At 52.1% G+C, this 15941-nt stretch overlaps 1 protein-coding gene across 3 annotated transcripts; it reads left to right on the top strand.

Annotated features, from left to right (window-relative positions):
• Positions 1-5435: 5435 nt before the first annotated feature.
• On the top strand, positions 5436-15288 carry EXOSC2 (exosome component 2; the record flags this gene model as incomplete). 3 transcript variants are annotated; one of them, XM_080709146.1, is made up of 9 exons in its annotated part: positions 5436-5560; positions 6825-6926; positions 8440-8485; positions 8700-8789; positions 9672-9737; positions 10777-10845; positions 13208-13384; positions 14361-14489; positions 15208-15288. In XM_080709146.1, the coding sequence occupies 9 exons, from the start codon at positions 5439-5441 to the stop codon at positions 15286-15288; spliced, it is 882 nt and encodes a 293-aa protein (XP_080565272.1). The 3 variants fall into 3 exon arrangements, with proteins under 3 accessions (XP_080565272.1, XP_080565271.1, XP_080565270.1); XM_080709145.1 differs by lacking the exon at positions 8700-8789 and having other exon boundaries at positions 5439-5560; XM_080709144.1 differs by lacking the exon at positions 10777-10845 and having other exon boundaries at positions 5439-5560; positions 13217-13384.
• Between the last annotated feature and the right edge of the window lie 653 nt (positions 15289-15941).

Genomic DNA, 15941 nt, shown 5'->3' with positions numbered 1-15941 from the left:
GAAGCCGGCCTCAGCAACTTAGTGAGACCCTGTTTCCAAATAAAATATAAAAAAAAATATCGGTGCTTTTGCCTGTCCTTTTTTTCTTTTTCTTTTCTGGTACTGGGGATGGAATCCAAGGACATTCTACCTCCGAGCTACACCCTCGGCCCTAATTTTTAAAATTCTTTATTTTGAAACAGGATCTCACTGAGTTGCAAAGGGCCTCACTAAGTAGCTGAGGCTGGCGGAGAACCTGCGATCCTCCTGTCTCAGCCTCCCAAGTACTGGGATTACAAGCGTGCGTCACCACCATGCCTGACTTCCACAGGCTTCTGATGCCTCTGCCAGCCTCTGCATTCCCCTCCTCTACCACAGGCCTCTCATCCTCTCCACCAAACCCCTCTTTCTTGAAACCCCTTCTTTCTGGGTGCTTATGGGTAACGTGGAATTAAATGCCCCCCGCGCTGTCCTGCATGTCGACTCTCCCAGAGAGTACTGCTGACTTCCTCAAGAAGGGCCCATGGGAGGCTGACTCCAGATAACTCAAATGCAGGGCACTGTAACAAAAGTCCAATTTATTGTCTACAGATCTTTCTGAGAAGTTGTGCCAACAGATCTCAGAGGCTCCAGAACCCCCCTGGTGGCAGTGTGCCATAATTGCAGCCCCAGGTCGCAGGCGTGTGGGCTGACCTGCTGTGGGTGCCGGGGGCCCTGGGATACAAGGAGGAGAGCTGAACCCTGGTCCTCAGGAGTTTGCACCCGGGAGGGGAGGCTGTGCTGAAAACCCGACCTCTCGCTTGGCGGCATTTCCAGCGGAAGCCTCAGGTCCCTTCCAGAGGACGCCCGGGGAAGAAGCCATGCAAGCCTTCCAAGCAGTTTCTGTGAGTCAGCCCTGTGCTAAGGGATTTCAGCCCGAGCATTCTGGGAATGATCCCTGCACACTCAGGAGCTCAGGCTCTTCCCTCCTTTCTCCCTGATGCTCCTTTATTTAATGCGCATTTGAAGTGTGAGAAAACTGAGATGTGGAGGGAGTGGCTGGCTTGCCCGGGGCACTCAGCCAGGGAGTGCCAGGCAGGTCCCACCTCTGCTGTCTGGCCCCGGAAGTGATCTGTCACCCCTGCTCAGCCAGTGGATTCAGCCCAAAGGGGTTTCTGCACATCCCACAAGTATGCGGTACTGTTGACCTTCTATCTTCAACCTAGCAAAACGCCTTCATTTATTCCCTTTTTTTTTTTTTTTTGTAGTACTGAACCCAGCGGCATTCTACCTCAAAGATGCACCTCCTAAGCTGAGCGTGGTGGCGCACGCTTGTAATCTCCGCGCTTGGGGGGCTGAGAGGAGGATCGCACTGGTTCGAAGCCAGCCTCAGCTACTTAGTGAGGCTCTCAGCAACTTAGTGAGACCTTGTTTGCAAATAAAGTATAAAATAGGTCTTGCAGTGTAGCCTGGAGGTAGAAAAGCCCCTGGGTTCCACCCCCAGTACCACTACCAAAAAAAAAAAAAAAAAAAGATATACCTTCAGACCTATTTTATTTATTTATTTTTTATTTGCAAACAGGGTCTCACTAAGTTTCTGAGGCTGGCTGCGAACCTGCCATCCTCCTGTCTCAGCCTCCCAAGAACTAGGATTAGAGGCATACGGCTTTGATCTTATTTTTTACTTTGAAACAGGGTCTCACTAGGTTGTGTGTTGAGGCTGTTCTTGAACCTGTGATCATCCTGCCTCAGTACAGTATTCCCAGTACCATACAAATGAATGAATGAATGAATAAATAAATAAATAAATAAATAAATTCAGGCTGGGGTACAATGGCCCTGTACCATGAAAAGAAAAGAAATCAGCTAAGAAATGGAAACGCACACTCATAGACTCGTGGACCTCACCTTTGAAGGGCCTCCGTGCCTGAATCTGGGCTCAGAACTCCAAGTTTGACAAGCACCTCCCCCCCGGGCAGGACAGCTGTTTCTGGTGCCCACTCCTTTGTGGTGGGGCAGAGAGAGGAACTGGGAGGGAATTCAGAGTCTTGGATTGTAGTCCCAGCAGCAAGTCTGTTTTGGGGACTTAGTGGCCCCAAATTATCATGGAGAATAGCAAGGCCACTGGGCGCTGAAGCCCACACCTGTAACCCCAGAATTTAGAAGGCAGAAACAGGATGATTGCATGTCCTAGGCCAACCTCACCGATTTAGTGAGACCCTTAGCAACTTAGCAAGATCCTATTTCAAAATAAAAAAAAATACAAAGATAGAAGTCAGATGTAGAAAGCCCTTGGGATTGACCCTGAGTACCTGCCCCAGTTAGAAGGCCTCTCTCACAGATGGGCTGACCTTGTGGAAAAGTAACTTGTTTGTAAAACACTCAGCAAAGGACCGCAGATGCTGGAAGCAAGTCCCTGGTAAACAAGTTCTGGGAGAAAGCAGCTGGTCCAAGCACTGGCCTTGCTACCGACTGCTGTGTGGATTAGTCCTTTGGGGCCTCTGTTTCTCCTATGGGGGGCTTGGTGGCACCCCTGTAATCCCAGTATTTGAGAGGCTGAGACAGGAGGATCTTAGGCTGCCGGCCAGCTTCAGCAACTTAGTGGGGCCCTCTGCAACTTAAGAGACCCTGTTTCGAAATAAAAGGATAAAACAGGGTTGAGGGTGTGCTTGAGTTCAGTCCTCAGTACCCCCCTCCGTAGGTACCTGTGACGCCAACCCTGTAATAGTCTCAGTGAATGTGAGTGCTTCGAGGACGGGCGGGGCTAAGGTTATCCCCCCCACACCCCGAGTGAAACTGGGTGATGCTCTGGATGTACCCCAGCTAAGTCTAGGGACACTTCCTGCGGCCTAGCGCTCCCGCCGCCTGGGCGCGGCTCGCTCAAAGGACACCACCGCCCTCTTATGGCCAAAATGGGGTTCAACAGCTGGGTGGTTCTTGGATTTTGATGGCTCTGTTCTTCCAAGTCGGCTTACTTACAGATGGATGGGGCAAGCAGGTAGTGGTGGCACAGGCTTGTAACCCCAGCATTCGGGAGGCTGAGACAGGAGGTTCATGTTCACGGACAGCCTCAGCTACTCAGCGAGGTCCTCTGCAACTCAGTGAGACCCTGTTTCAAAATAAAGAATAAAAAATAGGGCTGGGGGTATAGCTCGGAGGCAGAATGTCCCCCCCCCCAAAAGATAAGTGGGGTACTAGCATTTATGTTCTTTACTGCCTGGGAGGGTGGGCTTTCTTTACTAGTGTGGTTGTAGCTGGGTGTAATGGCATAGGTCTCTTATCCCAGTATTTGGGAGACTGAGACAGTGGAATTGCAGGTTCAAGGACAGCCTCAGCAACTTAGTGAGACTGTGTTTTAAAATAAAAAATAAAAATAGGGCTGAAGACGGAGCTTGGAAACAGTGGGCTTGCTTTACCAGGGAAATGCTTCTACTAAATAGGAGCACATAGTTGGGCATGGCCGTGCACTTTTGTAATCCCATATTTGGGAGTCTGAGACAGGTTCGAGGCCAGCCTAGCAACTTAGAGAGTCCTTCCGCAATTTAGACTTTGTTTCAAAACAAGCAAGCAAGCAAGCAAACAAAGATAAAATGGGGTTGGGATGAGGCCCAGAGGTAGAATGTCCCTGGGTTCAATCCCCAGCACCAAAAATAAATAATAAAAAAAAGGAGCAGGTAAAGCCACAAACATCTGTCTATCCAGTGCTAATTATTTTTTAAATTATTTTTTGGCAGTACTGGGGTTGAAACCCAGGGACATTCTACCTCCGAGCTATGCTCCAGTCCTATTTTATTATTATTATTATTATTATTATTATTATCATTTTGAAACAGGGTCTCATTGAGTTGTGAAGGGCCTCAGTAGGTAGTGGCTGAGGCTGGCCTCGAGCTACCGCGATTCTCCTGTCTCAGCCTCCCGAATGCTGGAATTACAAGCATGGGCCACCACGCCCAGTTCCGCTGAATCTTTATTTTATTTTATTTTATTTTTCGTTACTGGGGATGGAACAAAGGGGCATTCTACAAGCTACACCCCCAGCCCTATTTTTTATTCTTTATTTTGAAACAGGGTCTCACTGAGTTGCAAAAGGCCTCACTAAGTAGGCTGTCCCTGAACCGCGATCCTCCTGTTTCAGCCTCCTGAATGAATGCTGGGATTACAAGCGGGCGCCACCAAGCCTGGCTTCTGCTGAATCTTTAGACCCGTGCCCTGCACACGGAGAGTGCCGAGTTTGCTGTGGGGATATATGCAAGCGAAGATCTTGGCAATTCGCGTGGACTTGACCCCTTTACCAAATATACCCATATATATTTGTGGTCTGGCCGGCTTTCTTGGACTGTCATCCCCTCCCCCCCGCCCCCCCCCCAAATGTTAGTGTGAATTGGCTTCCTTAGACGAGGTCATTATGAGAAAGAACAGGACCCGGGAGAGGTGACTGGAGCGCTGCTCGGGCGTGGGCGATGGCTGGAAAGACACGGCTGCTGTAACGCAGAACAGTGCAGTTGTTGGGGTGAGCTCTCGGCTCAGGAACTCGGGGTCTGCAGGGTCCTTGGCTAACGTGACAGAAAAGAATTTGAGCACGCGCCAGTTAGAGACATGGACAGAGGTTTATTGGGGAAAAGGGGAGGAAGTACACATTCAAGAGAGAATGCGGGCCCCTCAAGATGAGGAGGGCACTTTGGAGAGTTCAGGGTTCTCTTCTTATAGGGGTGGGCTAGAGAAGGTGTGTGAGGATGAGCTCAGTCCCGTAGTCCCAAGGCTGTTTATGGTGGGCAGGTGGTCTGGCAGCCTGAGGGTGGACGATCTTGGGTTGATTGGGGTCCTCATTAGTTGACTGACGGATAAGCTGGGATATCCTAAATTATAGGTTTTCTTGGAAATATTGTTAACTCTAGGATCTACAGGTGTCCCAAGAATTTATGGTAGAGTCGGGCCTGGGAAAGAACTGGGTTGTGGACCAGAGGCTGAGGCACTTCAGCTCCAGGTTCTTATATTAAAGTTATATTTTTACATTTCCTTCCTGTCTCCTTTCTACCTACTTATTTCTTCTATCCTACATCACAGCTACTGGGAGCAGAATGCAGTGGGCAGTTTTTTGTTCAAATGATGTTTTCTGTAGATCTCACTGCACGACCCTCCTACTCTCTCTTGTACAAAAATAACAGATTATAGAGCTTTAGAGTTGGACAGAAACTCAGAGATCCATTTCCCCAAAGTCTCTAGCCCCAGAGGGGGGGGGGACGGGACGAAGAGTATGGGGCAGTTTGGGTATAACCGCCAGCGCCCGGCTACCTTAGAGTCAGCCCACAGGTGTTCGCTGGGCAGAGGAAGCAGGGCAGCTCCGCCCTCCCAGCGACCACGGCTGCCAATAGTCAACATGGCCGCCAGGCCGTGAGCTCCCATTGGCGGCCGCCCCCGGGCCCCGCCCCCGAGCGGCTGCGTCCGGCCGAGCTGCGCCTGCGCGAGTCATTGGCGCCAAGATGGCGATGGAGATGAGGCTCCCAGTGGCCCGCAAGCCCCTTAGTGAGAGCCTGGGCCGCGACACTAAGAAGCACCTGGTGGTGCCGGGGGACACGATCACCACCGACACGGGCTTCATGCGGTACGTGGGGCTGGGGGCGCGGGCCGCAGGGGGCGGCCGCGGCTCTGCACGTGGCCGGCCGCCCGAGAGCCGTCCCGCGGGAGGGACGGGGCCCGGCCCCTGAGCGGCCCTGTGGTCTGGGTTCCTGCTTCGTCCCCCGCATCTTGTGTGTCCCCGCCTGCGTCGGCCTCAGCCCCCCAGCACCTCTCCAAAGCGTGCGCACCCCGTCAGATAACTGTTCTCTTGCGCCGTCCAGGTCAGGCCCTGACTTGGGGTCCTTTGCCCGAAGCCCAGATTTTTGAGCCTTCCTCGGCAGGGGGGGAACCGAAGGAGATGAGGAGCGGGGCCGATTTTACGGGTTTCCGCTCCCTCAGGGACTGGGGGTGCTCCGGACCTGGCAGCCTCCTCGCTCCGAGGCAGATCCGTTTCGAAACTAGTAATTATTCGGACTCGGGAAGGTGTATATACAGTGCACGGAACACCATATACTCCAGACCCCAGTTACGTAAACTTTGCGTGTCAGGGCAGGACTGTGTGAGGTAGTCCCAGCGGGCGGCTCTGCGTTCAGCGTCGGGGTTGGAGGCCTGCCTGTCTTTCTGAAGTTCCTATTATCATTCGCTGTATTCTTTCTCCAACATCGGTTCCCTCATCTGTAAGATAGTGATGTTAACAATAAATATTATTAAGGTATTTAGGACTAAATGATGTAATAATGTAAAAAAAGAAGCAAAACCCACAGTTATATCACCATAAACAGCAGTTGTAGTGTGTGTGTGTGGGGGGGTACTGGGGGTGGAACCCAGGGGCTTTTCTACCTCCAGGCTACATTCCCAGACCTATTATACTTTATCTATTATACTTTATTTGGAAACAGGGTCTCACTAAGTAGCTGAGGCTGGCTTCGAACCCGTGCCATCATCCTGTCATCATGCGCCGTTTAACACACTGTTTTTGTTTTGCAGTACTGGGGATTGACCCCAGGAGCATTCTTTATTTTGAAAGAGCGTCTCAGTAAGTTATGGAGGGTCTCGCTAAATTGCTGAGGGCCTCACTAAGTGAGGGGTCTCGGCCTCCCAAGTACCGGGATTACAAGCCTGAGTGTACTGACACCGAGGCGACACATTGTTTTTGATGAGAGGTTACTTGAGGTGTTACAGTGTTATCCTTGTCTGTTGATGAGAGAGGTTACTTCAGGTGTTATCCTTTTCTGTATCCTAGTCTTTAGATGAGAGGTCACTTCATTTGTAACACTGTTGTCCCTTCTCTGTGTCCTGTCTTGCAACAGGGGTCACGGAACGTATATGGGGGAAGACAAGCTCATTGCCTCTGTGGCTGGCTCTGTGGAGAGGGTGAACAAGTTGATCTGTGTGAAAGCGCTGAACACCAGGTGAGAACAGAAAGTGTGTGTTCTCTGTGTCAGTCCCCATGTTGTGCAGCCCGCCCTGGCCTGCTAGGGGTCTGCAATTTTGAACGTGACTAAAGGAAGGGTGGTAGAGATTAGTGCGGGCTGCAGAGCAGAGGTTTCTCCGTGCACCCGACTTCTCCACTCCTTGGTTGCCTCCTCTGCACCGTGAAGATAAAAGCAGGACCCAGCCGGGGACTTGAGTAGAACTCAGTGAGCTGGGGCTAGGACACCCAAGCAGCCTGCAAAGGTTGGCCCCCAGAAGGGAGGCCGCGCCTGGAACAGAGTAGGCCGAGGCGGCTGGTGGTTGGCTTGCTTGGTAGCCATGGTGATCCTTCTGTGTGGCTGGGAAGCCCCTGGGACAGGGTTCTTTGAGATGGGGTCTTGTGGCGTTGCCCAGGCTGGTTGTGAACTTGAAGATTGAAGCATCCCACCCACCTCAGCCTCCCTAGCAGCTGGGACCACAGACGTGGCTTGACTGAGGCTTGAACTGGATCCCTCTGGCCTCCGGGGTGGTTGAGGGGACACGAGGAGCTGCGGGAGATGGATTAGGGGGTCGTAGCCCTCCTTTGACATGGTGGCAGCTTAGGCTAAGGTGGCAGCGTGGAAGTGGGGAGTTGTGACTGGATTTCTGCATTTTGTTTTCTGAGTTTTTGTTTTAAATCATGAAGGGGTATTGGATTTTGTATATGTAGGACCGTATATTGGGATTTTCTATGTACAGGACCATTTGTTATCTGTGAATAGAGATAGTTTTACTTCTTTCCTCCTGGTTTGTACTTCCAGACTTATTTCTGGCATATATTTTAAAGGGTAGAGCCAACAGGCTTTGGTGCTGTTCTTGAGAGAGAGGGGAAGGGAGTCAAGGGGACTCTCCCAAGGTTTTTGGCCTGGGCAACAGGGGAGGGGCAGAATCACCATTCAGCGCACTGGGAGGACTGAGGAGGCTCGGTTTGCTATGGGAGAGGAGAGGGTGCCTGTTCCTTTGGAAACGCCCATGAGTCTTCTAGGTGGTGGGGGGCAGCGGTTAAATTGGATGAGCTCATGAGTAAGTGAGAGAGTGATCCAGGCCCGGGCCTCGGCGTGGAGCCCTTCATCCTTAGACGCAGGACAAGCACCGAGCAGAGGTGGCTGGGCACAGCGGGAGCGCGAGCCCCTTGGAAGGTGACGTCTCAGAGTCTCCTTTCTCCTTCGGCTGGTGCGGAACTCACTCATGTTCTACAGGAAAAGGCTCCCTGCTTCCCACTGTCACGTAATCCAGCAAGACGGGTTTCAGGGTAAAAGAAGTGTTTGCAGTGAGTGGTTTAAGGACAGTCCCTGAAGCTTGTGTACGCGGTTATGGTTAAGGTTGCCAATTCCCGAAAATCAGTGCAATCGGCATAGTTATGTGGATCTGCCCAGTGTGGTCCTTTATCAAGTTTAACCAGAATCCCAAGTGGTGCTTGGTCTTATAAGGAAGGCTGTTCATTGACGGGTGACCTTTTGTTTTATCTTTCAGGTATAATGGTGAAGTAGGAGACATTGTGGTGGGGAGAATCACAGAGGTAAAGTCAATGGCAGGTCGATGTTTACAAAGTAAAGGCACACTGGTGACTTAAGGGGTGGAAGAGTTATTCTACGTGTAGTTATATAAAAAAGTCTTCATCGCATTTGGCTGCTGCGTGGCCTCTGGCTTGTCATGTGTGGCACCGCTGGCCACTTCGCAGGCGAGCTCTTGCCCCCGGAGTGTGTGTGCAGGTGGGGACTTTCTGTTTGTAGGTTCAGCAGAAGAGGTGGAAGGTGGAGACCAACTCCAGGCTGGACTCGGTGTTGCTTCTCTCGTCCATGAACCTCCCTGGAGGAGAGCTGGTAAGGGCTGCGGCTGGGGCCTGCAGCTGTGCAGCTGGCTACCGAGAGAGGTGGGGCCTTGCTCCTTCTGAGATCGCCCTGCGACTTTGTCATGGGGTTTGCTGCCTGGGTGCACATAGGCTTTCCACCAGGCCCTTGTAGGAGCTGGCGTGTGGAAAGCTCAGAAACACCCATGGGCCGGGATCCTGGAAGAGAGTGGGGAGGGAAGCTCTTAGATCTTGGGGCTAATGATTTTCCTTTTCTGGGTGTATCAGCTGTGCATAGTGAAGGTGTTCCTTGAAAAGCTGTCTTTAGTTTTTTGTGAATCGAATGGCAGAGTGACAGTAAGTAGGCTGCAGCCTTTGGCCAGCACCACGGTCAGTCCAGTTTATAGAGCGGCGCGCCGTGCTAGGTCCTGTGGGGACGCCAGCTCGAGGCCCCAACGCACTCTTAGGCAGGCAGGGATCGTGGAGCCACACCCCTGGCTGCAGAACACTGAGCTGGCGTAAAGAGTGGCCAGTGTCGGCCTGAGAGGCCCAGGGAAGACGCGCCGGAGGCAGGATGGGGAGAATTCAGGAGGCCAGGGGATCTGAGGTGAAGGGACACGTGTGAGCAGAAACAGAGCCAACAGGAGGCTGGTGGCCACGAAGCGCAAGTGTGGAGAAGGGTGGGGTGCGAGGGGTTCCAGCACTAGGCAGGTCGGGTGAATGTTACCCAGAGAAGTGGGGGTGGGGCAGGAGGTCCTTGCAGACGGGAAGCCATGGTGCCACCCTTGCTCCCCTCGAGTGCCCCTCTCGCCACAGTTGTCAGCATCCTGCTTGGCTTCAGGGATCTCAGGAAGCGAAGGGAGGGTGACTTCTCACCATCTGGCTGAGGTAACGTGGCCGTTTCTCTGTATTTCAGAGGAGGAGGTCTGCGGAAGATGAGCTTGCCATGAGAGGCTTCTTGCAGGAAGGGGACCTCATCAGTGTATCCTGCGCCTTGTCCCTGCCTCCCTGCTGCCCCGTGGGGCTGGCCGGGAGGAGCCTGTGGCCCTGCAGGGGTCCGAGGCCTGGGTCAGTGTCCAGGGCTCTGCTGCACAGGAGGATGCCCAGCTCGTGTTCAGCCTGCTGCTGAGTGACTTTTTTGTTTTTGTTTTTTTGGTACTGGGGATTGAACCCAGAGGCATTCTACCTCTGAGCTGTATCTCCAGTCCTTTTTTATTTGTTTATTTGTTTATTTGTTTATTTGTTTATTTACTTATTTATTTTGTGGTACTGAGTATTGAACCCAGAGGCATTCTACCTCTGAGCTACACCCACAGCCCTATTTTTTATTCTTTATTTGGAAACTGAGTTGTGGAGGGCCTCACTAAGTAGCTGAGGCTGGCCGCAAACCTGCGGTCCTCCGGTCTTGGCCTCCCAAGCCCTGGGATCACGAGCGTGCGCCCTCATGCCCAGCTAAATTTTGTTTTTCTTTGCAACAGGCTTTCATTAGGCTGCTGAGAGCCTCTCCAAGTTGCTGAGGCCGTCCTCAAACCTATAATCCTCCGATCTCAGCCTTCAGTTACTGGGATTATAGGTATGTGCCACAACCCCAGGCTCACTGCGCCGCCACGCCGGGCTTCAGCCCCAGCCCTTTATTTGAAAAGGAACCTCACTAAATTGCTGAGAGTCTTACTAAGTTGGCCTCAAGCCTCCAATCCTCCTTTTTTAGTCTCCCAGGTGTTGGGATTACAGGCAGGTGCCACCGTGCCTGGCTTTGCAGTTCATTTCTTTGCTTCTTGTAGCTCACGGTGGCGGGTGCTGTAGGCTAGACTCAGGTTTTCCTAATGGTGTTAACTTTTATCCCAAGAGACAGGAAAGGCACTGTTCATGTTCATGTCAGCCAAGGGGAGAAGCGAGGTCGCAGTCAAGTCCCCCGGGTCCACCTAAGACACCCAGGGCGGGCTGGCTGGGACAGAGGGAGCCTGGGGCAGGGAGGCCAGTAACTGTGCGGCTGCTGTTTGTTCCTTCATCGCCCTGGCCAGGCCGAGGTCCAGGCGGTGTTCTCGGATGGAGCTGTTTCTTTGCACACGAGGAGTCTGAAATACGGAAAAGTAAGTGGGGCTCTTGCTACTCCTGTTTGCTGACTGAGACTTCGAGTCCATTTCCAAAGCCCCGTAGCTCCATGGCACACTGACCTGCAGAGCCCCTGTAGTTGGTGCTGACAGCTGGCATCTCCCAGCCTGACAGTGCTCCCAGAGTTTTGCGGGAGGAATGCAGGCTTTGCACGGGTCGTTGCCGTCATGAGGGGTGATGACTTTTATCTTTTTCCTCCTGAGGAGCTGTACTGGCAGAAGAGCCCCTCTACCTGGGGCCAGTGGGCTCTGATGTCTCTGATTCCTCCAGGGACCGGGCCAAGGGCTCTGCTTGGAATATGGGAGACAGGCTGTGACACAGCCAACTTGGCCCCGAGTCTATGATCAGTCGTCCAGTTGTGGATTATAAGCCGGGCGTGGTGGCGCGCACTCAGCATTTGGGAGGCTGAGACCGCATGGACAGCCTCAGTTACTTAGTGAGGCCGTTTGCAACTCAGTGAGGCCCTGTTTCAAAATAAAAAATAAAAAATAGGGCAGTGGTGGTAGTTCAGAGGTTGAATGCCCCTGCGTTCAGTTTCCAGTGCCACACACAAAAAAAGGTAGAGTGGATTATTGCTGGTAAATGTCCTTGTTTCTCTTGTATGAGGTTACATAAAAACCCTCTAAATGAAATTTTACTGCTTGTATGAGAACTGAGGCTATTTGTGTCTTATTTTATTTATTTTTATGCAGTACTGGGGATGGAACCTAGGGGCATTCTACCTCCGAGCTACACCCCCTAGTCCTATTTTTTTAGTCTTTATTTTGAAACAGGGTCTCACTGAGTTGCAGAGGGCCTCACTAAGTAGCTGAGGCTGTCCTCACACTGCACAAGCTCTTTTTTTTGTTTGTTTGTTTTTTTTTTTTTTTTTTGGTGGTACTGGGGTTCCTGGAAACCCTTCTACCTCCGGGCTACACTCCCAGACTATTTTATACTTTTTAAAATTTGGAAACAGGGTCTCTTAAGGGCTTTAAACCTGCGCGATCCTCCTATCTCCGCTTCGCAAGCGTGGGGATTCCAAGTGTGCGCCACCACGCCCGGCTTCTTTGTGTTTTAAAGACAGCATTTCCTCAGGCATATTATGATTTGATATTCTGTTGGCTCTGAGTGAACCTCTTTGTGGTTTTTTTTGTTTTGTTTTGTTTTTTTTAATACTGGACATTGAACTCGGGTATTCTACACCCGCAGCCTATTTTATTTTATTTTATTTTATTTTTGCGGGTCTGGGGATGGAACCCAGGGGCATTTGACCTCCGAACTACACCCCCTGCCCTATTTTTATTCTTTATTTTGAAACAGGGTCTCACTAAGTTGCAAAGGGCCTCACTAAGTAGCTGAGGCTGTCCGCGAACCGTGATCCTCCTGTCTCAGCCTCCCGAATGCTGGGATTACAAGTGTGCGCCACCACACCCGGCTCCTATTTTATTTTTATTTCTGAAATAGGGTCTTGCTAGGTTGATGAGTCTCGCTATTTGCTGAGACTGCCCTTGAACCTGGGATCCTCCTGTCTCAGCCTCCCAAGTACTCGGATTACAAGAGTATACCACCATGCCTGTCTAGAGCCTTTGTTTTGAGTGGAGCAGAATCCCCTTCCCTTGATGGAGTGCCTGCAGCCACCCATGTTCACCCCCTTGAAGTAGGAGGGGAACGCTGCACAAAGTGTGCTGAGCCTGGGCAGACCGGACCGAGAGCCATCCTGCCAGGACCAGGCGTGGCTCTGCACCCAGCTTTTGGCCAGTCCAGTGGCGCGCATGTCCTGCCCGCGCATGTCCTGCAGTTAGGGTCCGAGCTAGGCTTGTGGAGCAGGCGGCTCCTATGGCTGGTGGGCGGCTCCTTGTTGGCTCTGGCTTACCAACTGGCGCAACCTGCCTGGATTAGAGCGTGACGGTGACTGCAAAGTGAAGTGGCAGTATTTAGGGGATTGTTTTGGGATGGATGGATCCAGGAGTGTCTTCTGCAAAAGTGCACACTCTGAAGCCAGCCGCGGTGGCGCACGCTTGTAATCCAGCACTCGGGAGGCTGAGACAGGAGGAGCCAGGTTTGCAGCCAGCCTCAGCTACTTAGTGAGGTCCTCTGAAACTCAGTGAGACCCTGTTTCAAAATAAAGAATAAAAAATAGGGCAGGGGTGTAGCTTAGAGGTAGAATGCCCCTGGGTTCCATCCCTAGTATTGCAAAATAAAGGGAAAGGAAAAAAGTGCGCACTCTGTTGGGCCCGTAGGTGACGGCGGTTGCTAACGGGAGATCACTGACTTGGGTATGACTGGGGTGGATTCTGTGATTTGTTTCGTGTGTCTTGTTGATGACCCCGCAGTGACCTGGCCAGGGGTCTGTTTCTTTAGCTAGGGCAGGGCGTTTTGGTCCAGGTCTCCCCCTCCCTGGTGAAACGGCAGAAGACCCACTTCCATGACCTGCCGTGCGGCGCCTCGGTCATCCTGGGGAACAACGGCTTCATCTGGATCTACCCGACGCCCGAGCACAAGGACGAGGAAGCGGGGGGCTTCACTGCCAACCTGGAGGTGAGCGGGCATGGCGCCGCCGCTGGTGTGCTGCTGGTGGCAGGAGACTTGGCCATGTTGGTGGACGCTTTGCAGTGCTGAGGACTGAGCCTAGGGCCTCGCGCGTGCTAGGCAAGACCGCTATCACTGAGTTACATCCCCAGCCCGTTTTTTTTCCCGGTACTGGGGATTGTGCCCAGGGGCATTCTACCTCTGAGCTATACCTCTGGCCCTATTTTATTCTTTTATTTTGAAACAGGGCCTCACTCATTTGCTGAGGCTGGCTGTGAGCCTGCGACCCTCCTGTTTCATCCTCCCAAGCAGGGGGATTATAAGTGTGCGTCATCACGCCCAGCTTCCCTATTTTGTTTTGAATATCATAGACTTAGAAGACTTTATGATAGACGCTACATCACTAAGTGGTTTAGTCTTAGGGGATCACTGTCACATATATGGTCTGTTGATGGCTGAAAATTACTGTGTGATGCGTGACTACATGTTACCGTACACAGTTTGAATTTCCACTGAGGCGTGTTTGTGAACATTGAATTGCCTTATTTTTCCTGAAGAGATGAATTTAGTGACTGATTTGCTATTTGTTGGGAGATGGCAAAGGTGCAGGGTAACAGCCAAAGAGCCATTGACGAAGCCACCCTCTAGCCCAGTGTGGTGCCTGTAGTCTCAATACTTAGGATCCTGGCCAAGACAGGAGGCTCACAGGTTCAAGGACAGACTTAGCAATGTAGTGAGACCCTCAGTAACATAGTCTCAAAAACTAAAAAGCACCGGGCTGTAGTTGGAGTTAGAATGCCCCTGGGCTCCCTCTCCAGTGCCACATGCACACACACAGCTACTGTCTTCAATCTCCCTCGAGTTAGCTGTTTGTGGAGCGATACTGTCTGAGTTGTGAATGGTCTCTTCCTGTTGCCGACTGTCGCTGTTTACTTATCCGGCTCCTTTCTGCATTTCCTTTCCCTTCCCCTTCGTGTCCTTGTAGCCTGTCTCCCTCGCCGATCGAGAGGTGATATCCCGGCTTCGGAACTGCATCGTCTCGCTGGTCGCCCAGAGGGTGCTGCTGTATGACACGAGCATCCTGTACTGCTACGAGGCGTCCCTTCAGCACCAGGTGCTCCCCGCCCCGTCCCTCCCTGGCTGTGAGCTGCCGCAGGGTCTTGAGTGTTGGCAGCCAGGGGCCCAACAGCTTCACCATGTCCGCCAGTGGGAGCTGGCGGGGACAGCGTTCGCGAGCGGCAGGTATTCCCTGAGATGCTTCTCAGTCTCTGAGGCTGAAGATTTGGGGTGCAGGTGCCAGGTGAGACGCACTTATGATGGCAGTCCTCTGGACTTCATCCTGCCTGCTGTACATTTCAGCTTTTTTTTTTTTCTTTTCTTTTTTGCAGTACTGGGGATTGAACCCAGGGGCATTCTACCTCTGAGCTACACCTTCAGCCCTATTTTTTTATTTATTTTATTTTGAAAACAAAATAGGATCTTACTAAGTAGCTGAGGGCCTCACTAAGTAGCTGAGGCTGGCTACAAACCTGCAGTCCTCCTGTCTCAGACTCCCAAGTACTGGGATTACAAGTGTGTGCCACTACGCCTGGATTTTGGCTGTCTTTTTAATGAATGTGAGGATAATACCTTCTTTCCAGTCAGCTGTATCCCAGGGAATCTTACTAATTTAATAAGGTGGCTCTGGCGGGTCATATTCCACAGCGCTTAGTTTCTGATAAAGGAACAGAAGTTGTTTGTTAGCCATGCCGTTTCAGAGTTTTGACTGGCTAGGTGAGCTGCTCATGGTTGGTTTCTTTGCAGCACACCTATCTTCTGCATATCTTTTTCAGATCAAAGACATCTTAAAGCCAGAAATAATGGAGGAGATTGTGCTGGAAACGCGCCAGCGGCTTTTAGAACAGGAGGGATAAAGACAGGCTCCTGAAGACGGGACTGAAGAGGGGTTCTTGGAAGTGACCTCAGGGCCCCGTGTGCGGCCCAGGGAGGAGCCGACTGGAGCCGACGACTCATCTGCCTCACAGCGAGTGGCTGGATCCGGCTGAGCCCAGCACAGGGCATCTCCGGTGTCTCAGAGCACCCAGCGTCCTAGCCAAACAGCCTCCCGCCCTAGAATGACCGGAGACCCCTCTGTTCCACTTATAATCGTTCACGAGGCACAGGGCCCATAGAAAGCGTGCCTTCGTCCGGACCCCCAGACGGACTGCTCTACCCCATCCCGCCTCCTTTAAGGTGGGAGTGTGATACCAAGGCGTGGTTGGTGAACTGAGCCCGCAGTCAGGGGCAGAATAAAGCTGTCCACATGGCCTTGTGCTGAGTCGGGGTCTCCTTTCCCGCTGCGTGCTTCTCCCTGAGGGCTTCCGGGAGCCCACCCCAGGCTGCTGACCCGCCTGCCTCTGAGAACGTCAGTGAAGCCCAGTCTTGGCCGCCTGGAGAGCATGCGCGTTCTGGGCCCTGGGCCTTTGGGTGCTCAGACAGACGTGGAGAAGACGAGATGGGAAGAGGCAAGCTGCTTTCCCAACCACTGAAGCAGTGGCATTAACTCTGAAGTAACTTACAGTTAAAA

This window comes from Muscardinus avellanarius (genome assembly GCF_963383645.1).
Source record: "Muscardinus avellanarius genome assembly, chromosome: 13".
NCBI classification, from domain to species: domain Eukaryota; kingdom Metazoa; phylum Chordata; class Mammalia; order Rodentia; family Gliridae; genus Muscardinus; species Muscardinus avellanarius.
This window is presented reverse-complemented; position numbering and strand designations above follow the sequence as displayed.